Consider the following 25,787-nt stretch of genomic DNA (forward strand, 5'->3'; position numbering starts at 1 on the left):
TGGACAAACGGATTCCATTGGCTTCAATAACACGTTTGTTGTCTATAATGGGAGGTGGCCACCACCGCCATTTTGACCGTGTCACAGGTTCCGTCCAGCCCAGACAATTCCATAAAAGGGAAGAGAGGAGGCGCTGAGGGTGTGGCTGTAAGGCTGGGCTCGAGTGACGACACCCAGGCGAACTAGCTACGAGCTAACCTGAAGCTAACCCTGGCTAACCCAAAGCTAAAGCGGAGGTGGGAGCCGAGCTAACGGATGTAGCCACCTAGCTTCAACCCAACCGGAGCTAACTGGAACACCCATCGACCTGAACCTCACACGGAGTTTAGGTGGAGGTTTTCTGCGCCTGTTCGTGAGAAGTACCTGTATTAAAAAAGTTTTAAATCGGTAAGTTTATAATTTATTTCCGTAATGAATACATTTTGCTTTGAGCAAGTTTTCAGTACAGTTTTTTTTCGGCGCTATCACTCCTGAGTCGCACCAGCCATTAAATGTATCATGAAGAAGAGAAAATATATTTAAGTCGTATTTTGGGGGGATATTTTATTATCTTTCTTACAAAATCTGAGACCAAGCGTTTCACATTGCAACACAAGCACCGGTAACCATAACAGAATGAACAGCCAGCAGAGGAGAGGATGGCGGTGTTTGAAACCCTCCCGGCCGGCGTGTAGAGCTCATTCCTGGGCTGGAGCCGGCCCTCAGCACCCCGCCACAGGCTCTAACAGATGCTGGCGGTGTTTCATATATTTCCAAAACGTAATACTTGTTTGTATCTTGTACAGCCAACTAGTCTTTATTCTGGACTCAGTACAATTTACCAAAAGTAAAGAGACATTATACAGATGAAGTAAGCACAAGATAACTTACTGGAAGACAGAGTTATCATCAGAACCAGAACAAGAGAGCCTGATAACAGTCATGTGAAAATAACAGTTAAAAAGTATGTATGTATAATAGAAATAAAAATATATTAGAATTAGTGTAACTCACTGTGATCCAAACAAATCAGCCATAGCTGATTAGTAAATATGACATGAGGTCTGGGAGTTTTTAAGTTTCATTCTTTTATTACATTTTTTTCTTAGATCTATTAAAAGGTCACCATGGCAGCCTGTGTGTCAACGTCAGCTACACAAAGCAGCAAGTGTAAGTACCAAGTACTTGTCTTGACCACTTCATGAATGGTTTTGTACTTTAAACAGCTAGGCCAAACCTGTTATTTTTTCCTCCATAGCCATTTGGATCATTGGAGACAGCTGAGTGAGGCGTGGTGCCCAGAGAGCTGCAGAGACAACCTTGGCCTCCCTGACGTCTGTGTCTCTTGTTTTGGTTGGGGCGGACCATCGACATACATACATGTGCCGACACTTTGCGCCCTGTTTTATAAACTGTAGTGTTAAAAATAAATGTTTTTGCTCAATTACTGGAATTTCTTTGGTTAAGACAAAAGTGAGGAATAATCATTTACAAGTTATTTGTACAACAGGCCCATTTTAAATCCCAACAGTTTCTTAGCAGACAATAGAAATGTGTTCTTTACTAACTTTACTTGGTTTGAAAATCTTACTAAAATAAACTTGAGTGCCGTATTGCAAAACCCAATCATACTTGTTATGTAAACATTAGCTTTGTAGATATTTTTTACAGATATATATTTGTGTGCAACAAAAACCAAACTTAAATAATTTGTCATTCTTTATTGAAAAACAAAAAAATACAGGTATACAGAAGTGTGGGAAAATGATAATGTGAAAGTATTGCACTATAAATGAAGTGAGATGAGATGAAGGTGGACGCCAGCGGGCTGGACGCCGGACGAAGAAACCTGGAGACGGATCGCTCAGACAGGAAGGGAAGAGCTTCCTCTTACCTTGATGGAATTAAAGTTAGCCGTCGTCTGAACGCCCAACCGTACGGTCTGAGCTCAAAGGTCACAGGAAACACACACCAGTCAGCAGTCATACAGATGCATAAAGATAACTGTAGCCATGGCAACCAGCTGACATGTCCCCACTTTCACCAGCACCTGGTGCCTGCCGGGTCACCTGAATTCCTGTGTGATGTCAGCACGGTCGGCCGTGACTGCTGCCATCAGAGGTGACCTCTGATCAGCTGAATGAACTCACCTTCCAGGGTGACGCCGTGTTAGAGTCGGCTTCATCCTGTAAACAAACAAACAAATGAGTGGTAACATAAACACCACGTCTGGTTCTGGTGGAGGCGGAGGACAACATGCACCTTTCCAGGAGCAGAACCCAGATGTTTTTGTTGCTACAAACAGAGACGAGCAGAGTTAACAAACCAGGAAGTGAGAGGGACCAGCTGCTGCAGACAGGTGACGCTCACCTGAGCCTGAACCATAGGAGCCTCCTCAGCCATCAGACCTTCTGACTCCAGTTCAGATGCCACCTTGTTGATGTCCCTCAGGCGGGACTCGTTGGCCTTCAGGTCCTGCAGGACAAAAGCACCTGCTGATTACCTTGTTGCGTTCGGGTTAACAGGTCTGGTGTTAGAACGTGGTGGATAAGAATGTTCTGACGGGCCGAGGGTTCTGAACTCACCCTGCAGGACTGGGCCTGCTCCTTCAGGGCCTGGATGCTGCTGCCGTAAGCCGACAGGTCCGACATCAGGGCCTCGTGCTTCTTCAGGAGAGCCTGTGGAGCAGAACATCAGAACCTTCAGCTCGTCTGACACAAGTGGAGCTTTCTCGCAGCGATGGTCCAATCGGATCCGCCACTGTAAAACAAACCCTGCTCAGTTCACCGCAGACGCAGCTCTGCGGGTGTTTAGTGGAAAAGCGTGAGCCTTCTGCCGGCTGCCACGTGTCATGGCTGCTCTGCAGCGGGAACACACATCACAGCTTGTAAACCGTTTGAAATAAGAGTGACGGGAACACGTTTGTCATCACTTCCTGTGCGAGGCCAGCACTTCTACCCCTAACCCATGAGACGCTCAAACGAGCAACGACGTCTGGTAGACAACCGAAGGAAATGACAAATACAGAAACACTAATTATGAAGGAGTGGAAAGAGAGCAAAGAAAAGCGATTGGAGTTTCTCAGGAAGGGACTTCCATACCTCGGCCAAGTCCTCGTCTTTCCCTTAGTCTGGACTTCCAACGATGGGCTCCTTCTCCCTCATCCAGGACTCGGCCTCATTAGCATCCGCAAAGTACTGCTGGGCCTGCAGAGAGTCCTCCAGGTCCTGCCTCCTCTGGGACGCCTTGGCCTTCAGCGTGTCCCAACGCCCATGAAGCTCCCACAGTTTAGTCTTCACTTCCTCATCAGCGAAGTGACCTGGACCCAAAAAAAGTGAGCCAGAACCTGCAGACACCTCAGAAACATGTCAGGACCAGACCTGCTCTACCTTCTTCCACCATGGTCTCTCCTTTCTGGGTGACAGCCTTGATGCGAGGTTCATGACCTGTGATCTCAGCCTGCAGAGCCTGGTGCTTCTTCAGCAGGTTCTGGACACCAATCAGGTCCTTCCCTGAGGACACATGTTAGAGTTCAGCATTATGCAGTAGACAGACCAGTTTAACCAAGGGGTTTCTTTCTTCTACAATCTGCTCTTTAACTGTATTCTTTCCTGCTATTTCAGCTGTTAACTTTATTTTTTCTCTAAGTGTTTTTCTCCCCAGATGAAGCTACAACGACGTTCTGCTGAGCTTTGGTGGCCTCATGGAGGGGGCCATCGACTAGCACACTGCTGCTAACCACTTAAACATTCTCCCTCTCCTGATAGTAACATTTTACTTTCTTTGATGTTGGATGTGGTGCTACTAGTTTACCCGTTTAATTATAGATTCACTAGGATAAATACAATAAAGTTTATCTCTCGCCAAATAGAATATTTACTGTGGCGAGCCCGTGAAGAGGTGTAGGAGAATGCGACAAATTTGTCTGTTAAAAAGTCTGTTATGTACAAAAAACACAATATCATCACACTATTTTGGACCGATACATGACGGTCAGGTCCGGCTTAGGGAGAAAATATGACACGTCTTTCAGGATGGACTTCATCTTTGGTAGCTGGCAAAGCCGGGAAAAGCAGGATCTAACCACCTGGCTAATGTGGGAGTCCATCCGCATCTCTGGGTCCAAAACCACCCCCAGGTTAGTGATGGTTGGCTTCACTAAGCTGCAAAAACAGGGTTGCAGGACAGGACTAACTGCAGTGGGAGAGGGAGGAACAAATATTCCAGTTATAAATATTAAATATTTGAACAAATAAATATTTGTTAAAAGGAAGAAACTGATGATGACTTTAAGATTAGAGGAATGTTCTAGAACGGGTCTGGAACCAACGATGGCCCTTTGGATCAAATTTGGATTAAAAAAATAGCTCATGATTTTATTTATGGATGGAATAAAAATACAGGTTGTAAGCATCTTCTCAGTATCTTCATGTTGCACGACTTTCCACAGCAGAAGGACACAAAAACTGCCAGAATTATGATAAGAAAGATTTACGTTTTAATCTCAGAATCCCAACTTTTCCCAGAATCTTCACATTATTCTATGAATTCAGAGAAAATTTACATTTTTCAGAGGTCTCGCTCCCCTGTTGTGGATATTTCTCAAAATTCAACCATTTTTTCTTTTCAAAAGCTTTAGTAAGAGTTTGGACTCTAAACAAGTTTTACTTTGCAGACTGCTTGTCTACACCTTCATCAGATCTGCTCATAATAAAACATTTGGGTTATATTTAATGTCTAGAGAAGATGCTCTTCCTGGGCATTAAGTTATCAAAAACAGATAAAAGTATTTTTTACCATAATTTTAACTGCTATCAGCTGATAAAAATAATAAAAAACAGCCTGATCATTAAAGGGGTGTAAGTGAAACCGCGCGGATCACACAAACCATCATGCTGTCTATATGACTTTGAAAATATATAGTTTAATTACAGTTTGATTTATTTGACATCTGTATAATGTTTATTATTTTGTTTTTTCCCCCTAAATGCCTAACGTTTTAGTTTTACATGAATATTAGTCATTCATCACAATACATAAAGTTACACATTTTAAATTTTAATAGGGGAAGACTGCAGGAGGGAGCGGTAAAATACAGAAATCCCCAGCAAAAACAAGAAACTTTACGAGTCTGATGAAACCCGCTGGAGTTCCTTCAGCAGGCCTGGTGGCAGCTACAACGACCCAGTGGCTGTGCTTGGTCAATGTTATCGAGCTCAGTCCGGCTCGGCCGTGAACGAGCCGAGGCGACATCCTGCTCTGCTTAAGAAGAAGTGTTATTTTCCGCTTCAGAAGAAGCGTCCGTGTTTTACGCTTTCTCAGAGACATGTCACGTTGCTAAGTTGTTAGCGCCGCGCGCTAACACGTCAATAGTGCAGCATAGCCTGCTGGAGGTTTTAAGGGTTCAGATGAAAACACCCTACCACTCAGGCTGCTTACACATCGATATTAAGTTGTCGCTGTTGCGCTCACGCCGTAATACAGTATTAGATGCGGTTAAAGTCAGACATGAAAAACTCCACGAGCGGTCAGACCGCGCAGCAGCTAGGCGCAGCAAGTAGGCGCCGGATCGGTCAGGCTGCCCGGCCTGACCGCTGGGGATTACCGGATGGAAGATTGGACACAGAAGTCTCCCTCTTAGCGCTCCGTCATATTTCAACCCATTTTTATCTTAAATGCACTGGGTTTTACCCTATTACCCATCTAAATATGCCCTATTAATTATTTTACCGTATTTTACATTTAAATTTCATGGTTAAACAGTACATGCTACATGTTAAACTGATAGTTAGCTAGCTACTTCGGTAAACTCAGCTAGTTTAAAGGTGGCAGTGACATAAATACGAATATAGATTTTAACTTACCGAAAAAAATGAAGTGGAGACTCCTTGGACGCTCTATTAGTGCAGTTAATACCACTGCAAGTCATTTTGTCCAACAATTGCACCAATAATATCCAAAGAAGAATACACAAACACAGAGACTCAAAATGCCGGAGCAGTTTCCAAGCCAGACCGAGGCTGTACTGAGGCCTTTCCACGGAGCTAGCTCTGTGGTCACGTGGGTCTGAGGCGGCGGTCACGTGTGTCGGATGCTCATTAATTATACAGAATTTTAGGCTTTCAATACACTTAAACAGAAGAGTGAGAAAAAAATTCACCCCCCTCAGAGTTGTCATGAGTATAAACTAGATAATTTAGACAAAAAACATGTTTTGGTACCAGGCTGTAAACATGTTTATTTCTGCTGTGAAATCGGCATTTTTAACATGGGAGTCAATGAGGATTTGCTCGCTTCTGGCACCAGCCCCCAGCGGATGAGGGTGGAACTGCAATTTTTCTTACTTCCGGGATGGGACCATTTTTAGAGCGGCATTGTGGGGGCTTGGTGCGCGCGTTGGCCAACGAGCACACGGCAGAGGAAAACATGCGCGCGGGAGCCTCACTGCGCGTGTGGCAGCCTTTCTGCGCGCTTGGTGCGGCAGCCTCACTGCGCGTGTGGCAGCCTTTCTGCGCGCTCGGTTTCTGATTCTGATCACTCAGCTGTTGGGAGTTTTGGCACTCTGGAGGCGTGGAAGAATTAAAGTGCCAGAAATTGAGCACTTGAACTTTCAATTTGAGAGCAGAATTTCATATCAAAAGACCAACTTTTTAATTTGAGAATAAGATTTTATATTATTGCTCTCAAAACTTGTAATGCTTGCACTCAAAATGTCTGCTCTCTTTCAAATTCACTCTGTTCTCCTTCAAATCTTTGTTTCTGCGCTCAGATTTATCCTTCTTACACTGGTATTGTCTTCTCACGTGACAACTTTTTCTCTGCACGGATCAAAACTCCTCCCACAAGTCTGTCCCCTGCTCTCACAGATTTTGTCTGCTCTTGCTCAAAACTTGGAAGTACAATCTCCTAGCAACCGCTCAGCCAATAGAAAGACTTGTGGGACTGGACCGGAACAAACCTCTTTGGGGTGCGCTTGTTTTGACGCTCTGTGGATTTTCCTGTGTGGCTGCCGCATCTGCGCACTAACAGCCTGGCTAAAACCCGCCCTGATCTGGAGCAGGAGTTTCACCTTGCACCAGCAAAATGGACCAGAACCAACAAGATGCTCAAGTAAGTTATTTTTCAAGGCTACTAGCTGCAGTTTATTCCATAAAATTGTTTTGTTATGCTACTTTTTACGACTCCTCGCATTTAATATTACAACAGGGGCGCATAGCTAGGTGGATTAGGTTATTCACGATAGCTACAACTTTTATAAAATGGCCTCACCAGATTTGAGTTTTACCCTAACAAATCACTCGTCCCCTATGCTAGCTCTGGACCTAGTGTAGATGTTTTTTTGTTTAGTATTCCCACCTTCGTTTTTAATGGTTAGCTCTTTGGACATTACAGTTATTCGTTAGCGTTTACTCCATGAACATTGTTTCCACGTCTAACTGCTAGCTATCAGAATGTGTTTCATCACAATGTTTTTCTTGCGCTGTAATGAACAAAATGGGTCATCAAAGAGAATGTTAATAAAAAGTAAAACTCGTTTTAATTGAACGATGGAAAAATTTGACCAAAGCCGTAGGAGAAAACCGTTTTTGATAGGGAAACACATTTTGACACAACACCTGCCTTGACTGGTGCGTCTGCTAGCTTTCAATCTGTTGGTAGGTTTCTGAAAATATTAATGCTATGTTAAGTGAGTGTAATCCAGTAGCAGGGGTGGACTGGGACCAAAATTCGGCCCTGGAATTTTCTCTTCAGACAGGCCCACTACATTAGCCGCAGACACTACATAGAAGTTGGCAAGTTTTTCAGCGTCTCCTCTCTGTATACTACAAAGGATAGTCATATTCTGTGATAGTTAACAAATAAAGAATGTAAATTAAGTCATGGACTAAAACTGACACCTATATCAATCAATCAATCAACCAATCAGTTTGTATTCATTATAGTGTCAAATAACAACAGAGGTTGTGTCACGACTAAGGGTGGGGTAGCGAGACTAATGGGAAAGCCCTGGTGCTACCTTTCAAGTTTTTAGTGTGTGACTATAAAAATCTTGTAGTGTACACCCAGTGTTAGTTAAAAACAAACCCAGACAATAAAAACAAGATATCCTGATAAATGATCTAAATAAATAGCAGCATTAGACGTGAAACTTCTTTGATTTAGCGGTGACTCAGTCATAAAGAAACCATCACTAGAGAACTGAAAGGAATGTGGGATGCATCATTAAGTCTCTAATCATCCCAAAATCCAGCCTGTAATATTGATGGTAAATGGTAAATTGCCTGTATTTGATATAGCGCCTTCTAGAGTCCTGGAACCCTCAAGGCGCTTTACAACACAATCAGTCATTCACACATTCACACACACATTCACACACTGGTGGGGATGAGCTACAATGTAGCCACAGCTGCCCTGGGGCGCACTGACAGAGGCGAGGCTGCCGAGCACTGGCGCCACCAGTCCCTCCGACCACCACCAACAGGCAACGTGGGTTAAGTGTCTTGCCCAAGGACACAACGACAGCGACAGACTGAGCGGGGCTCGAACCTGCAACCTTCCGATTACGGGGCGAGCACTTGACTCCTGTGCCACCATCGCCCCACAAAATCACAAAAAATTAAGGATTAATACCCATGCACAATACATCTGTAAAGGATCATTAAAACAACAAATAAGGAGTTACAAAATCTATAATGTGTGATGACGACTTTATTAAATATTTCCCACCTTTTCAGTGGAGCAGCTTTTTAAGCAGCTCACTCTTTGCTAGTCTATCCATCTCAGAGTCAGAGACCAAAGCCATGAGAATGTCTTTCTCCGAGGCCATCAACAAAAATGCCTCCAGTTTATCGGATGAGAGGGTGCTTCTGAGCCTGTTTTTAAATAAACTTCAAGATGGAAAATGTGCGCTCACAAGCCACCTGCGTAAGGGATAATGTGAGGAGGTATTTATAAGCAAGGCCTAGGACAGGGTATGCATCTGTTAGCATGTTGAAACGACGAAGTATTTGGTAGCAGCACAGAGGGCATTCTTTGCAGGAGCAACAGCTTATGGGAGTTATCTCAACCTCTTCTGTGTTGTCCTCTTCACCATCTGATCCATCTTGTACTGTTCTTGCCTTGTATTCTGCCAATGGAGATGCCTTCAACCTGTTCCACTGGAGTGCAAAGCTTTTCAGTTCAGCCTGTATATTTTCCTTAGTTGCCCTGCTGTCAAATCCTTGCAAGCACTTGCTCAAATCTTGAAGAGCAGACTGGGGAAGAGCATTGGTACAGAGCTGAGGGAAGTGTCTGGGATCCAGACATGCCAAGCTGGCATATAGATTCCCATGCATTAAAAAGCGTCTATGAATGGCTTCAATTGCGGTGTCCATGATCTGGTTATGCACATTCACCTGATAGGATTTTTCTGCATCATCCAGGGTTTCATCTTGAGCCATCTCTCCAGGCAAGACTTTCTTCATCCTCTTCCTCTTTTGTGGCAATGTGTCCTCCACTTCAATGTCCATGTCATCTTTCTCTTGGATTTTTGAGTTTGTCCACTTGACAAATGTGTCTGCTGCTTTTTTCACAGATTCAAAATCTCTTCCCAAGCTTTTCAGTGTATCCTGTGTAGGGTTGTCACGGTAACCGGTATAGCAGTAAACCCCGGTAAAAAAGTTGACAATAAAAATAACAGTCCAGTTTTTAAAAAACTAAATTATCTCAGTGGGTTTACCGTGGCCGCGGTTTAGGTGCGGTGACCCTTACCAGCCACCGTCGCTTCTGCTGAAGTTCCCACACACACGCACTTTTTAGTTTGCAACCAAAACTTTGAAGCTGAAATAATGGCCGAAGGAGGAGACGGCAGCGCCCAGGACATCCATCAGCCCTCAAAGAAGACTAAATCGGAAGTATGGGCATATTTTGGATTTCTAAAAAATGCTGAGGGACAGTTAATGGAAGACTGCTATCCCATTTGCAGAACTTGCAGGAAACAAGTGTCTGCAAAAGGCAGCAACACTTCGAATCTAATGGCACATCTGAGTGACCATCACCCACGTCTCTACAGCCAGTGTAAGGTAAGTTAACATTAGCATTTTAGCTTAAATGCATGACGTGAGGACTTTTGGTTGAGGGAGAATGCAACGAGTCACTATATACTGCAGCCGCAGCGTCCTCTGCCAGCATTTAAACCGTGTCACGGACACCCTGTTGCTGGATGAAGCATCTTATTTGTTGATGATGAAGAGAAATATACAATTAGTTCCTTGTCATTGATTTGTTTACTTATTCAATGCCATTTATACTTGAACATTTGGATTTGATTACATAGTGTAGTAGTTATTTTAGTAATTTGTTTAAAGTGGCTATTTATTTTAAATACATATTTTTTAAGGTTGACTTGTACAGCGCTCAAGTCAAGTGTGGACTGGAGTTTTAGATTTTCATTTTGATAATGAAGAAAACAAGTATATGAGAAAACAAGTGGTGTTTCTTTGATTTGTTTACATATTGTTTATGTTTTGAATGTTTGGATTTGTATAATTTAAACCTGCACTGACTACTGTAACATGTTCCAGAAAAGAAGCTATTTGTTCCTTTACTTGTGAAAAGTTGCACTTTTGCTAAGGCTTTGTGTTATTTTAGGTTTGATAAACAATATTAAACCTTTTCTAAACTATTTCAGTTTGTGTAGAACAGGACTATCAATGCTTTCTGAACATATGCAACACCGTTTAAAAAATACCGAAAACTGTGATATTTTTGGTCACAATAACCGTGAGGTTAAATTTTCATTCCGTGACAACCCTAATCCTGTGTTGATACTACCATTCTGTGGGCAGAGAGGATGTCCAATCCTGCTGTCTGAAGGTACTTAGACAATGGAGAGGTATGCTCAAATATGCGAAGGAAGATTTGAGCCGTTAAGATTGTCTCATACTTCAGCAAAGACTCAGCATATCCTCTGGCCATGACACAGTTGGAGGGTTTTACTGTTGTCCGTTTCTGGATAGCTGATAATGTCAACAGTACATCGACATACAGACCATTTTCCAGCTTTCCAAAGGAGCCAAACACCTTCTTCAGGGCCTCGTGCTTGGCCCACCAACGTGTCTCACCAATAGGAGCAAGGATTCTCCGTCTTTTGTTTTGGCCTGTCTCTTCCCACACATTCAACCTTTGATGTGACTCTTTGATAAATACAGCAATGCCATTGAGGAGCGCAAAAAGGGACCCGCTCTAAATAACAACCTGGGTTGTGTTTGCAAGCACCAGATTTAGCACATTGCATAGCACCAGACATGCACCTGGTTTGGTGATTGTGCAGACAATAGTGAAGAGAATCCTTTATAATGGCCTTGCATGTTTGATGCCCCATCGGTCACATTTCCAATGCACATTGTCGTGCTGAGGCCCATTTTTTCCAGAACATCTGACAGCATGTCAACAAAGGCCTGTCCAGTAGATGAACTACACTTCAGCACTGCAACAAGCCTCTCATTAACGCCATCAGTAACATACCTCATAATAATAGAGCACTGATCCTGAGAGGAGATGTCCTGTGTTGTGTCCAGCTGAACTGAAAACATTCCTGCTTTCTTGATCTCATGTGATATGTTTTCTTGAATCAGATGGTGAATTGCATCTATGACTGAGTTGACTGTGGTTTTGGAGAGAAAAGTTACAAGAGAACCTCCGCCTCTTGTGCCTCCAGACAAATGTAACTTTTTGCTTTCCTCAATGCGGCTATCCAGGTGCTCTTTTAAACAGAAATCGTACTTCCCCAGTAGAAGTATGAGTTCAAGGAAATTTCCATGGTCAACTGTGTGGTCTTCCAGGGTATATCCTGCCTCATTTTCTGACCTCCTGTATGCAAGCCCCCTCTTCCCAAGAACCTTGATGACATCTATTATGCGCTCCAAAACCTGTCGTCTTTTTTGACCTGCTCTCTGTGTGCGGTCATCTGACTGCCACGAAACAAACTGCTGATATCAGCACTGGCAGATTTCAAGAGGTATGCTTCAGCACAGTTTCTGTGTGCACTGCTTCTCTCATGTTCCTCGGTGCGCTGGTGTATATGCTTCCATTCTGACATTCCACTGATGAACAGACTACTATCAGTTCTCTTACTAAATGCCATGCAGATGAAGCAATACAGCATGTGACGCTCTGGACAGTACGTCAGCCACTTTCTGCTGGTACCATCTCTGCTACAGAACACTTTCTGCACCACAGGATTGGTACTTGTTTGCTGAGGATGGTAATTTAGAAACGATAGGAGATTTTTCTGATCAGGTTGTGAAAATGAATCTGTTATTTCACTGTCACATTCTTGGTGCTTTACAGCTGTTTCCCTCTCAGGTGATGCAGTATTTGGGCTGGCGTACTCCTCACTCTCTACTGTCTTTTCCTTCTCAGGTGGTGTTGTCTTTGGGTTGCCTGTATTGGTTTGGCCCTCTCCCTGAACTGACCAGCTGGACTTGCCCATGACCTGTGTCTGGGCAAATAAGAAAAGCATTTTGCATTGTAAGGGGAAATAACTTCAAACCACAGAATAATTCACAATAGAAATATTAGTCCTTATTGAACTAAATGTTCATGTGCACAACAACACTAGTGCTTTCCTGTGCAAACAACTCAGATGCTGTGATGACAACAAAAAAAAAACTTGGAAAAAACGTTAAAAATTGATTCTGAAGTGATTCTTATAACAAATTTTAACAACCAAAACAATTGATTCACAAGTGTCAGAATCTGTTTAATTATTTAACGTTGTTTGTCCTTTTCTTCACTAGAATGGGAGAGAAAAGGCTTGATAGCCACTTTAAGATGAAAAGGTTAATACAATTTTCCCAGTGAACAGTTACTCAGTGTTGGTTGCATTATTTCATATCAGACATATATTTAATGTAACAGCTCAAAAAGTGTTTTAAAAAAAGCATTGACCCATATTGATTTAACATTAGAACAGATTGAATCAGACCAAATCAGATTATGATAATTGATTTTTATTCCTAGGAATCAGAGTCAAATCACTTCTTGAACTTTAAATTGATACACAGCACAAATGTGACAGTACTTGCACTATATGCATTCATTCAAACTGTAGTTCAAAGTAGCACATTTACACCGAAATTAAAGTTATAAATACCAACAAAATTGTTCTCCCCTCAGTAAACAATAAATGAAATGAAACAATCAATTTCATACCAAATATTGGCTATTAAACTAATTATTCCCTACATGCGTACTTATATTTTGTGCTAAAATGCTAAGTATCTCATCTGTATTTACAACACAGCTAGTCTGTATCTCTGTTTACGACTCATTGGTCGGGAAAATGTTTACTGTTGCTATGACAACAGACAGCTGACATGTTGTTCAGTAAATCAATAGGTGGGTTTCACATTCTATAATACTATTGCAGTTAGAGGCCAGGTTCCAGGCAGTACAACTCAATGGGAAAAAAACTGTTTTTGGAAGAAATTTCCAAAAAGAAACTGTCCAAATGCTTTCCCTGAAGACTATTTTACAGTGATTGGATTCACAAACCTGCCATATTATTCATTCCTACGTTGCTGAAAGTCCTTTCTACTGGTCAACATCATACGTATGTTCTTTTGAATACTGTCCACATGTACATCTTTCAGGGAAAATTAATTAGAGTTGCCCTCAATCACCCCTGCTTTCCACCGGAGCCGGAGGTAAAATATTGAGAATGGAGATGAAATGGATGGAAATATCTGCAGCTTTCTAAATGGATGGCGAGTTAAATAAAAACATTATTATTATTTTTACTTTTTCTGCTTCATGTTAGCCTGTGATTATCAGATGTGTTGGGAACAGGACAACTGCATTAAAAACATCACGGGCAGCGGGACAGTTCGACACACTTCTCCTCCATGATGCAACAAATAATAAATCAGTTGGATCGTCCTGCATTGCCTAGAACAATGAGTTCTGATGATAATCCACGGAGTTTGAACATTAAATCGCTCCACCACGACCACGGAGGAGCTGTGAAAGAAACGGAGCAGAGCGGAGAAGAGCAGGGGGGGCTGTTACCACAAATCCGCTTCATACAGCAGTGAATAAATGTGTCTGATCGCCATGCGTTAAGTAAAATAATAAGTTTTGATAATAATCTGTGCAGAGCATTAAAAGGATATTTTCTGATCTACCATGGGCGCTGTCGCGCTGCATTTGCGGCCGGTGCGCCTCTCATAAGCGGCCGGTAGGAAGGGACAAGCAGCAGAATATGCGAGAATATGCTGCCCAGTAACACGCTGCTGGTCCAGTCCGATGGAAAGGGGGTCACACTCACTGTTGAACTATGGGCTCTTTAGAATGTTGTGATGTCACATGAAACCAACCTAAAACAAAATCAACCCAAATACCAACACTCACGGCCTTTTTAGCTCATATTACATGATGACAGCTATAGATATGAAATGTTTTCTACTTGTTATTGAACACACACATGTTTTAAAATGTAACCTAGCCAGCCCCGTGCTAATGCTACTAACTGCATGTGTCGCCTCTTCTCCTGGCACACCAGCAGCACCTGCTGGGGTGGTGACTAAGGCCGGCCCAGGACCAAATAGGTCTGTCAACTTAGAACACTTAGCAGCTCCTACCTCTAGAGACTTCAATTTTTTTCGCCGCAACTTTTCTGCGCCACCCAAACGTTTCCTCAGCTTCTCCATTTTCCACATCAACTGTCCGACCGCAGCACTGTCCAACCACCACTCCCGCCAACTAGCTATGAGGCCCCACCCTGGTTTGTGCTGCCTGTGATTAACAGCCCTGTCGCAGTGCCCAGTCTGAACCAGTCTGCCCATGACAATGAGAAACAGACCAATAATACATCTTGATGTGGGCAACACACTGCTAGCCTCGATAACCTATTGGCCGGCCCAATTTGTAAGAAATCTGAGGGCAAGAGAGAAAGACGAACGCAACGAGTGGATGAATGAACGAATGAAATAATGAATAAATGTCAGACCGGCCCGGCGGCCCTGCCCACATTGTCGGCCCACCGGGATGGCTCCTGGTGCTCCAGAAAGTCAGTCCACCCCTGTCCAGTAGTCATTTCCCCAACAAAATAACAATTTCTATTTTTGCCCAATTCCTGCCTCCTGCCATTTCATTTTGCACTTGCATTATTTCTTTTTGTAATCCTGTCGAACGTAGCCGCTGGTCTTTATACATAATGATCCTAACTTATACTGAGTCTGGGGTTACATAAGCAGTAGCAAAACAAAAACATTTTCTGTTTTTAAATCTCAGCAATGAGTAAGGTTGTATTTATGGTGTAAGCGAACTACCATTTGTTTTCTGTGAAATGCACGAAATTTTGTATTACACAGTGTAACGTGATGAAGGAGCCATTTCTATCCTCTAACAACTGTTCCCTTTTGACACAGTGCCAGAGTGCATGAAACAGCCTCAAGGTCATGCATTCGCTTCTAAACTGTTTACGTTCCAGCAATGAAGACAGAAGAACGAAGAAAGAACTCTTTTCTGTTAATTAATCAAAGAAGTCTATTTTACTAAAGCTAATCCATTAAGGTGTTAGTCAATATAAGATGTGACCGACCTGTGAAATCAAAATATTAATTACTTTATTATGATCCTATAGAAATAATAAGTACTGTGACTTTAAGGATTCCAACAGGACTCAGTTCACGTAGTGTTAAAAAGACATAATACATTCTTTTAACTGATCCAATCAGAATCTTACAGATCTGACGGAGGCGTGCTTCTGACGGTGTTTGGTAATTTTCATTCGACAATAAACCATAACATCCGAGGTATAAAACTACGCCACGTCAGCTCTAACGCCAGTTCAAAGCGTTCCAGAGCAAGCGTCGGAGTGGCCAATCCGACCTTTAACTCTTTAACCGAAAGATCAACGACAAGCTGAAAAGCGAGTTCAGACTCCACAGAGCTCCTAGTGTGTGAGTTCTTGTTCTCTTCTGTACATGCGGATCACTTTTAACATTAACGCAGGAGAGCATTTGCTGTTGTATTTCAGTTATAATGTGAACAACCACACAAAAAAATTAAATTTACTCAAAAAATCTGAATGGATTTTTAAGGCCTGCAGTGTGAACGTAGCCTTAGACAGCATGTTTCTTTCTACATAAGCTGTACCATAAACATCATTGGCTGCTGGAGAGTAACTGCTTCACCGCCATATTGAGTAGGTTCCTAACTCTCCAAAACCCAATTTGAGTCCACAATCATTGGAGCAACTATGCCTGTTTTTTGTGCAGCTCACAGTTCCAACAACCAGCAGTTACATCTGCCTGTAAGCTTTGTTTGTTAATAAAGTTATATAAAAATAAAAAAAAGTTACGTCACGATCTCCTCGCTTTCTACAGGAAGTTTAAAAAAATTTGTTCAATAAAGATTGAAACACAAACATGAAGCTAAATGAGGAGCTCTATGAACATACTGAACACCGCTTTAAAACGAGAAACAAGATGACTTTATATTGATATAACTAGTCAAGCCACATAAGCTAGCGACTAGCTTGCTTCATCCTCTTTCCTTTTGGCCGCATACCGTTGCTGCATTGATGCCAGGGCAGAGCCAAAAATGCCTTCAGGCACGATTAGCATGTCCAAAATGTCCTCCTTCTCTCTCTCAGAGAGGTTGGTGAGGATCAGCCATCGTGCACGTTCTTGAAGCACCATCATGCCCATAGCTTTAGCCGTAGCATGGACCGCGCAGCGCTGCACACGCAGGCAGATGTCGGTCAGTACGGTGATTTCCTCCCACACCTCCGGGTCCGGCTTCGTATTCATGTCCTCACAGAGCTCGGCTTGGTACGCCGAGAGCATGGAGGAGACATTCAAAGCTCGGACCGAGATGGCGGCAGCCTTGTACGCCCTCTCGTTCAGCGCCGACTGGAAGCGGTCCGCCTTTGCAGGGAGAGCGGGAGGCCTGGAGGAAGTCGCCGAGAGCCGTGGGTGCAGGTGGGCTGCAACCAGCGGTTCCATCGGCGGCATGCGAAGCATGCCAGCCTTCTCCATCCCTTCGAAGTCCAGCGAGGAGGCTCCTTGGACAGGAGACCTGGAGCTGAACGGGTGTTTGTCCCAGGAGGACCTCACTTCTTGGAGAAGCTCCGGGAAGGCGGGAAGGAGGGGCTTTGCCGCCCTCGTGGCCTGAGGCAGCTTCTTTCCCTCGTAGCGGGATCTGACAGCCTCGGTGACCACGGTGGGCCAAGGGATGTTGAGCCTGGTAGCAGCGCGTCGGCAGACTGACTGCATGTCCAGGTGGGCGGCCGGAGAAGCCGATCCATCCCTGGGAGAAGACAGAAAGCTAGGCATGGAGGCCTGAGCGATGGGGAGAAAGACGTCGTCCTCTTCGTCCTCCTCTGAAATGAGGAGTTCCGAGGTGTCCTCGTCGTCTCCGTAGTCCAACTCCAACACGTCCTCGGAGGGGTGGCTCGGACCGGCCAGTTCGAGCTGTGAGCCCCAGCTGAGTTCGGCACACGGTTCCGGCTCCGAGAGGACATGTTCGCCGGCATCCCCAGGCGGTGGCCCAGGGGCCGGCAGGCAAGGGTCCTTCCCCGACAGGCTAGCTTGGCGCGCTAGCCGCCGCCGAAGGCTCTTCATGGTGAAGCAAGCACAGCTCTCACATGACCCGGGGACCTCCAATGCCAGCTGGGCGTGTTCCAGCCCGAGCAGACCCTGTGCGGGTCTTTGCTTGAGATTTTGTTCCCACAGGTACAGTGGCAAGCTCCTGCGCTGTCGACTCCTCTGGTGGGAGGAGCGGCTTCCATGTTGGCTAACTGGTGTGTTAGCACAGAACGAACAGATGCACTGGAGTGTGAAGCTGCTCGTTATGCCCCGAGGCTATGGTGAAGGTCAGGACAGAAGGACGGTAAGTTAACGTTCGGCGACGGAGGGAATATTAAAAGGCTCCGTCTGTGAACAGTTGAGCTAACTTACCTCAGAGATAAGCGACCACCGAAGCGAGAAGAGGTGACTGAATAGTGCGTGCGTGGGGACGCTTGCTACTTATAGTAGCAGGTGACGCGTATGTCACGGTCACTGGCCAATCAGGATTGGTGTATTGAGATAAGTGCTTCTGAGGAATCCGCGGAGGGGCGTATCCCATAGTGAGACATCGAAACGAATGTTAAGAAAGAGAACATGCCCCTGTCCTCTTCCTCTTCACCACAAAAGCTGGCATGCAGTTGTATAGACTCTTGAGTAAATTCTTTATCACACAATGGACAGGAAACCTATTAAAGACATTTTTTTAAATCAGTGACCAACAATCAGCATTAAGTAAACAATAATGATTAACATGAAATGTAATTAAAATATTCTGTATATTGCTTACGTGCATGTTTTAAGTTTGATTTAAAGGGATATTCCCCTAAGTGAAAATGTGTCTACTGTCTAAATTGGCTCCTGCAAATGTGTTACTTCTTACTTTTCATTTGCAGTCAACATGATTATTGAGCTCAACAGGAATAATTGGTATCATAATTTAGTAATTTTACACAGTTTTGCACACAAAATGCTACTACCTCCCATTAACTTACATTGTTTATTCTAATCTAAAGCAGACAGACTGCTGGCAGATAAGAATTACTGCGCTGGTTAAAACAATCCTTTTTCAGTCACTTATCCAACTCTGGGGAATACGGCACTAGAAAAAAATTTCTGGATCTTTCCCTGACAGATATCTGGCCCCTCATAACTCGATCCCAGCTCCTGGATGAAACACCGGACATTTTATTCCATGTAGGACCCTAATCCACCTAGCTATGCGTCCCTGTTGTAATATTAAATGCGAGGAGTCGTAAAAAGTAGCATAATAAAACAATTTTATGGAATAAACTGCAGCTAGTAGCCTTGAAAAATAACTTACTTGAGCATCTTGTTGGTTCTGGTCCATTTTGCTGGTGCAGGTGAAACTCCCGCTCCAGATCAGGGCGGGTATTAGCCAGGCTGTTAGTGCGCAGATGTGGCAGCCACACAGGAAAATCCACAGAGCGTCAAAACAAGCGCACCCCAAAGAGGTTTGTTCCGGTCCAGTCCCACAAGTCTTTCTATTGGCTGAGCGGTTGCTAGGAGATTGTACTTCCAAGTTTTGAGCAAGAGCAGACAAAATCTGTGAGAGCAGGGGACAGACTTGTGGGAGGAGTTTTGATCCGTGCAGAGAAAAAGTTGTCACGTGAGAAGACAATACCAGTGTAAGAAGGATAAATCTGAGCGCAGAAACAAAGATTTGAAGGAGAACAGAGTGAATTTGAAAGAGAGCAGACATTTTGAGTGCAAGCATTACAAGTTTTGAGAGCAATAATATAAAATCTTATTCTCAAATTAAAAAGTTGGTCTTTTGATATGAAATTCTGCTCTCAAATTGAAAGTTCAAGTGCTCAATTTCTGGCACTTTAATTCTTCCACGCCTCCAGAGTGCCAAAACTCCCAACAGCTGAGTGATCAGAATCAGAAACCGAGCGCGCAGAAAGGCTGCCACACGCGCAGTGAGGCTCCCGCGCGCATGTTTTCCTCTGCCGTGTGCTCGTTGGCCAACGCGCGCACCAAGCCCCCACAATGCCGCTCTAAAAATGGTCCCATCCCGGAAGTAAGAAAAATTGCAGTTCCACCCTCATCCGCTGGGGGCTGGTGCCAGAAGCGAGCAAATCCTCATTGACTCCCATGTTAAAAATGCCGATTTCACAGCAGAAATAAACATGTTTACAGCCTGGTACCAAAACATGTTTTTTGTCTAAATTATCTAGTTTATACTCATGACAACTCTGAGGGGGGTGAATTTTTTTCTCACTCTTCTGTTTAAGTGTATTGAAAGCCTAAAATTCTGTATAATTAATGAGCATCCGACACACGTGACCGCCGCCTCAGACCCACGTGACCACAGAGCTAGCTCCGTGGAAAGGCCTCAGTACAGCCTCGGTCTGGCTTGGAAACTGCTCCGGCATTTTGAGTCTCTGTGTTTGTGTATTCTTCTTTGGATATTATTGGTGCAATTGTTGGACAAAATGACTTGCAGTGGTATTAACTGCACTAATAGAGCGTCCAAGGAGTCTCCACTTCATTTTTTTCGGTAAGTTAAAATCTATATTCGTATTTATGTCACTGCCACCTTTAAACTAGCTGAGTTTACCGAAGTAGCTAGCTAACTATCAGTTTAACATGTAGCATGTACTGTTTAACCATGAAATTTAAATGTAAAATACGGTAAAATAATTAATAGGGCATATTTAGATGGGTAATAGGGTAAAACCCAGTGCATTTAAGATAAAAATGGGTTGAAATATGACGGAGCGCTAAGAGGGAGACTTCTGTGTCCAATCTTCCATCCGGTAATCCCCAGCGGTCAGGCCGGGCAGCCTGACCGATCCGGCGCCTACTTGCTGCGCGGTCTGACCGCTCGTGGAGTTTTTCATGTCTGACTTTAACCGCATCTAATCCTGTATTACGGCGTGAGCGCAACAGCGACAACTTAATATCGATGTGTAAGCAGCCTGAGTGGTAGGGTGTTTTCATCTGAACCCTTAAAACCTCCAGCAGGCTATGCTGCACTATTGACGTGTTAGCGCGCGGCGCCAACAACTTAGCAACGTGACATGTCTCTGAGAAAGCGTAAAACACGGACGCTTCTTCTGAAGCGGAAAATAACACTTCTTCTTAAGCAGAGCAGGATGTCGCCTCGGCTCGTTCACGGCCGAGCCGGACTGAGCTCGATAACATTGACCAAGCACAGCCACTGGGTCGTTGTAGCTGCCACCAGGCCTGCTGAAGGAACTCCAGCGGGTTTCATCAGACTCGTAAAGTTTCTTGTTTTTGCTGGGGATTTCTGTATTTTACCGCTCCCTCCTGCAGTCTTCCCCTATTAAAATTTAAAATGTGTAACTTTATGTATTGTGATGAATGACTAATATTCATGTAAAACTAAAACGTTAGGCATTTAGGGGGAAAAAACAAAATAATAAACATTATACAGATGTCAAATAAATCAAACTGTAATTAAACTATATATTTTCAAAGTGATATAGACAGCATGATGGTTTGTGTGATCCGCGCGGTTTCACTTACACCCCTTTAATGATCAGGCTGTTTTTTATTATTTTTATCAGCTGATAGCAGTTAAAATTATGGTAAAAAATACTTTTATCTGTTTTTGATAACTTAATGCCCAGGAAGAGCATCTTCTCTAGACATTAAATATAACCCAAATGTTTTATTATGAGCAGATCTGATGAAGGTGTAGACAAGCAGTCTACAAAGTAAAGCTTGTTTAGAGTCCAAACTCTTACTAAAGCTTTTGAAAAGAAAAAATGGTTGAATTTTGAGAAATATCCACAACAGGGGAGCGAGACCTCTGAAAAATGTAAATTTTCTCTGAATTCATAGAATAATGTGAAGATTCTGGGAAAAGCTGGGATTCTGAGATTAAAACGTAAATCTTTCTTATCATAATTCTGGCAGTTTTTGTGTCCTTCTGCTGTGGAAAGTCGTGCAACATGAAGATACTGAGAAGATGCTTACAACCTGTATTTTTATTCCATCCATAAATAAAATCATGAGCTATTTTTTTAATCCAAATTTGATCCAAAGGGCCGTCGTTGGTTCCAGACCCGTTCTAGAACATTCCTCTAATCTTAAAGTCATCATCATTTTCTTCCTTTTAACAAATATTTATTTGTTCAAATATTTAATATTTATAACTGGAATATTTGTTCCTCCCTCTCCCACTGCAGTTAGTCCTGTCCTGCAACCCTGTTTTTGCAGCTTAGTGAAGCCAACCATCACTAACCTGGGGGTGGTTTTGGACCAGAGATGCGGATGGACTCCCACATTAGCCAGGTGGTTAGATCCTGCTTTTCCCGGCTTTGCCAGCTACCAAAGATGAAGTCCATCCTGAAAGACGTGTCATATTTTCTCCCCAAGCCGGACCTGACCGTCATGTATCGGTCCAAAATAGTGTGATGATATTGTGTTTTTTGTACATAACAGACTTTTTAACAGACAAATTTGTCGCATTCTCCTACACCTCTTCACGGGCTCGCCACAGTAAATATTCTATTTGGCGAGAGATAAACTTTATTGTATTTATCCTAGTGAATCTATAATTAAACGGGTAAACTAGTAGCACCACATCCAACATCAAAGAAAGTAAAATGTTACTATCAGGAGAGGGAGAATGTTTAAGTGGTTAGCAGCAGTGTGCTAGCCGATGGCCCCCTCCATGAGGCCACCACAGCTCAGCAGAACGTCGTTGTAGCTTCTTCTGGGGAGAAAAACACTTAGAGAAAAAATAAAGTTAACAGCTGAAATAGCAGGAAAGAATACAGTTAAAGAGCAGATTGTAGAAGAAAGAAACCCCTGGGTTAAACTGGTCTGTCTACTGCATAATGCTGAACTCTAACATGTGTCCTCAGGGAAGGACCTGATTGGTGTCCAGAACCTGCTGAAGAAGCACCAGGCTCTGCAGGCTGAGATCACACGTCATGAACCTCGCATCAAGGCTGTCACCCAGAAAGGAGAGACCATGGTGGAAGAAGGTAGAGCAGGTCTGGTCCTGACATGTTTCTGAGGTGTCTGCAGGTTCTGGCTCACTTTTTTTGGGTCCAGGTCACTTCGCTGGTGAGGAGGTGAAGACTAAACTGTGGGAGCTTCATGGACGTTGGGACACGCTGAAGGCCAAGGCGTCCCAGAGGAGGCAGGACCTGGAGGACTCTCTGCAGGCCCAGCAGTACTTTGCGGATGCTAATGAGGCCGAGTCCTGGATGAGGGAGAAGGAGCCCATCGTTGGAAGTCCAGACTAAGGGAAAGACGAGGACTTGGCCGAGGTATGGAAGTCCCTTCCTGAGAAACTCCAATCGCTTTTCTTTGCTCTCTTTCCAGTCCTTCATAATTAGTGTTTCTGTATTTGTCATTTCCTTCGGTTGTCAACCAGACGTCGTTGCTCGTTTGAGCGTCTCATGGGTTAGGGGTAGAAGTGCTGGCCTAGCACAGGAAGTGATGACAAACGTGTTCCCGTCGCTCTTATTTCAAACGGTTTACAAGCTGTGATGTGTGTTCCCGCTGCAGAGCAGCCATGACACGTGGCAGCCGGCAGAAGGCTCACGCTTTTCCACTAAACACCCGCAGAGCTGCGTCTGCGGTGAACTGAGCAGGGTTTGTTTTACGGTGGCGGATCCGATTGGACCATCGCTGCGAGAAAGCTCCACTTGTGTCAGACGAGCTGAAGGTTCTGATGTTCTGCTCCACAGGCTCTCCTGAAGAAGCACGAGGCCCTGATGTCGGACCTGTCGGCTTACGGCAGCAGCATCCAGGCCCTGAAGGAGCAGGCCCAGTCCTGCAGGGTGAGTTCAGAACCCTCGGCCCGTCAGAACATTCTTATCCACCACGTTCTAACACCAGACCTGTTAACCTGAACGCAACAAGGTAATCAGCAGGTGCTTTTGTCCTGCAGGACCTGAAGGCCAACGAGTCCCGCCTGAGGGACATCAACAAGGTGGCATCTGAACTGGAGTCAGAAGGTCTGATGGCTGAGGAGGCTCCTATGGTTCAGGCTCAGGTGAGCGTCACCTGTCTGCAGCAGCTGGTCCCTCTCACTTCCTGGTTTAACTCTGCTCGTCTCTGTTTGTAGCAACAAAAACATCTGGGTTCTGCTCCTGGAAAGGTGCATGTTGTCCTCCGCCTCCACCAGAACCAGACGTGGTGTTTATGTTACCACTCATTTGTTTGTTTGTTTGTTTGTTTACAGGATGAAGCCGACTCTAACACGGCGTCACCCTGGAAGGTGAGTTCATTCAGCTGATCAGAGGTCACCTCTGATGGCAGCAGTCACGGCCGACCGTGCTGACATCACACAGGAATTCAGGTGACCCGGCAGGCACCAGGTGCTGGTGAAAGTGGGGACATGTCAGCTGGTTGCCATGGCTACAGTTATCTTTATGCATCTGTATGACTGCTGACTGGTGTGTGTTTCCTGTGACCTTTGAGCTCAGACCGTACGGTTGGGCGTTCAGACGACGGCTAACTTTAATTCCATCAAGGTAAGAGGAAGCTCTTCCCTTCCTGTCTGAGCGATCCGTCTCCAGGTTTCTTCGTCCGGCGTCCAGCCCGCTGGCGTCCACCTTCATCTCATCTCACTTCATTTATAGTGCAATACTTTCACATTATCATTTTCCCACACTTCTGTATACCTGTATTTTTTTGTTTTTCAATAAAGAATGACAAATTATTTAAGTTTGGTTTTTGTTGCACACAAATATATATCTGTAAAAAATATCTACAAAGCTAATGTTTACATAACAAGTATGATTGGGTTTTGCAATACGGCACTCAAGTTTATTTTAGTAAGATTTTCAAACCAAGTAAAGTTAGTAAAGAACACATTTCTATTGTCTGCTAAGAAACTGTTGGGATTTAAAATGGGCCTGTTGTACAAATAACTTGTAAATGATTATTCCTCACTTTTGTCTTAACCAAAGAAATTCCAGTAATTGAGCAAAAACATTTATTTTTAACACTACAGTTTATAAAACAGGGCGCAAAGTGTCGGCACATGTATGTATGTCGATGGTCCGCCCCAACCAAACCAAGAGACACAGACGTCAGGGAGGCCAAGGTTGTCTCTGCAGCTCTCTGGGCACCACGCCTCACTCAGCTGTCTCCAATGATCCAAATGGCTATGGAGGAAAAAATAACAGGTTTGGCCTAGCTGTTTAAAGTACAAAACCATTCATGAAGTGGTCAAGACAAGTACTTGGTACTTACACTTGCTGCGTTGTGTAGCTGACGTTGGAGACACACAGGCTGCCATGGTGACCTTTTAATAGATCTAAGAAAAAAATGTAATAAAAGAATGAAACTTAAAAACTCCCAGACCTCATGTCATATTTACTAATCAGCTATGGCTGATTTGTTTGGATCACAGTGAGTTACACTAATTCTAATATATTTTTATTTCTATTATACATACATACTTTTTAACTGTTATTTTCACATGACTGTTATCAGGCTCTCTTGTTCTGGTTCTGATGATAACTCTGTGTCTTCCAGTAAGTTATCTTGTGCTTACTTCATCTGTATAATGTCTCTTTACTTTTGGTAAATTGTACTGAGTCCAGAATAAAGACTAGTTGGCTGTACAAGATACAAACAAGTATTACGTTTTGGAAATATATGAAACACCGCCAGCATCTGTTAGAGCCTGTGGCGGGGTGCTGAGGGCCGGCTCCAGCACAGGAATGAGCTCTACACGCCGGCCGGGAGGGTTTCAAACACCGCCATCCTCTCCTCTGCTGGCTGTTCATTCTGTTATGGTTACCGGTGCTTGTGTTGCAATGTGAAACGCTTGGTCTCAGATTTTGTAAGAAAGATAATAAAATATCCCCCCAAAATACGACTTAAATATATTTTCTCTTCTTCATGATACATTTAATGGCTGGTGCGACTCAGGAGTGATAGCGCCGAAAAAAACTGTACTGAAAACTTGCTCAAAGCAAAATGTTTTCATTACGGAAATAAATTATAAACTTACCGATTTAAAACTTTTTTAATACAGGTACTTCTCACGAACAGGCGCAGAAAACCTCCACCGAAACTCTGTGTGAGGTTCAGGTCGATGGGTGTTCCAGTTAGCTCCGGTTGGGTTGAAGCTAGGTGGCTACATCCGTTAGCTCGGCTCCCACCTCCGCTTTAGCTTTGGGTTAGCCAGGGTTAGCTTCAGGTTAGCTCGTAGCTAGTTCGCCTGGGTGTCGTCACTCGAGCCCAGCCTTACAGCCACACCCTCAGCGCCTCCTCTCTTCCCTTTTATGGAAT

At 43.9% G+C, this 25,787-nt stretch overlaps 2 protein-coding genes and 1 long non-coding RNA gene across 5 annotated transcripts; 2 read left to right on the forward strand and 1 right to left on the reverse strand.

The window, feature by feature from the left end:
- The first annotated feature begins 250 nt into the window (after positions 1-250).
- Positions 251-1,423, forward strand: LOC129154595 (uncharacterized). The gene is made up of 3 exons (XR_008559881.2): positions 251-387; positions 1,089-1,149; positions 1,238-1,423. It is a non-coding gene; the product is annotated as an uncharacterized lncRNA (long non-coding RNA).
- A 298-nt stretch (positions 1,424-1,721) lies between these two features.
- On the reverse strand, positions 1,722-3,248 carry LOC129154594 (spectrin alpha chain, non-erythrocytic 1-like). 2 transcript variants are annotated; one of them, XM_070542227.1, is made up of 6 exons: positions 3,081-3,248; positions 2,565-2,657; positions 2,350-2,454; positions 2,242-2,274; positions 2,130-2,165; positions 1,722-1,921 (listed from the first exon to the last, which is right to left on the reverse strand). In XM_070542227.1, exons 2-6 carry the CDS (start codon positions 2,628-2,630, stop codon positions 1,844-1,846), a joined length of 318 nt encoding a protein of 105 aa, XP_070398328.1. In that variant the 5' UTR covers positions 2,631-2,657; positions 3,081-3,248; the 3' UTR covers positions 1,722-1,843. The 2 variants fall into 2 exon arrangements, with proteins under 2 accessions (XP_070398328.1, XP_070398329.1); XM_070542228.1 differs by lacking the exon at positions 3,081-3,248 and having other exon boundaries at positions 2,565-2,767.
- A 19,375-nt stretch (positions 3,249-22,623) lies between these two features.
- Positions 22,624-24,168, forward strand: LOC129154596 (spectrin alpha chain, non-erythrocytic 1-like). 2 transcript variants are annotated; one of them, XM_054734390.2, is made up of 6 exons: positions 22,624-22,804; positions 23,228-23,320; positions 23,431-23,535; positions 23,608-23,640; positions 23,725-23,760; positions 23,969-24,168. In XM_054734390.2, exons 2-6 carry the CDS (start codon positions 23,255-23,257, stop codon positions 24,044-24,046), a joined length of 318 nt encoding a protein of 105 aa, XP_054590365.1. In that variant the 5' UTR covers positions 22,624-22,804; positions 23,228-23,254; the 3' UTR covers positions 24,047-24,168. The 2 variants fall into 2 exon arrangements, with proteins under 2 accessions (XP_054590365.1, XP_054590363.1); XM_054734388.2 differs by having other exon boundaries at positions 23,608-23,760.
- The last annotated feature ends 1,619 nt before the right edge of the window (positions 24,169-25,787 follow it).

This window comes from Nothobranchius furzeri, chromosome 12 (assembly GCF_043380555.1).
Source record: "Nothobranchius furzeri strain GRZ-AD chromosome 12, NfurGRZ-RIMD1, whole genome shotgun sequence".
In the NCBI taxonomy this organism is placed as follows: domain Eukaryota; kingdom Metazoa; phylum Chordata; class Actinopteri; order Cyprinodontiformes; family Nothobranchiidae; genus Nothobranchius; species Nothobranchius furzeri.

Excerpts from the sequence above, each read along its gene's own strand:
- LOC129154594 (XM_070542227.1), bottom strand. The coding sequence starts at position 2,630 with ATGTCGGACCTGTCGGCTTACGGCAGCAGCATCCAGGCCCTGAAGGAG. Across the intron at positions 2,166-2,241 it reads TGGGTTCTGCTCCTGGAAAG|GATGAAGCCGACTCTAACAC; the intron begins GTGCATGTTGTC and ends GTTTGTTTACAG. Across the intron at positions 1,922-2,129 it reads ACACGGCGTCACCCTGGAAG|ACCGTACGGTTGGGCGTTCA; the intron begins GTGAGTTCATTC and ends CTTTGAGCTCAG.
- LOC129154596 (XM_054734388.2), top strand. The coding sequence starts at position 23,255 with ATGTCGGACCTGTCGGCTTACGGCAGCAGCATCCAGGCCCTGAAGGAG. Across the intron at positions 23,536-23,607 it reads CTCCTATGGTTCAGGCTCAG|CAACAAAAACATCTGGGTTC; the intron begins GTGAGCGTCACC and ends CTCTGTTTGTAG. Across the intron at positions 23,761-23,968 it reads ACACGGCGTCACCCTGGAAG|ACCGTACGGTTGGGCGTTCA; the intron begins GTGAGTTCATTC and ends CTTTGAGCTCAG.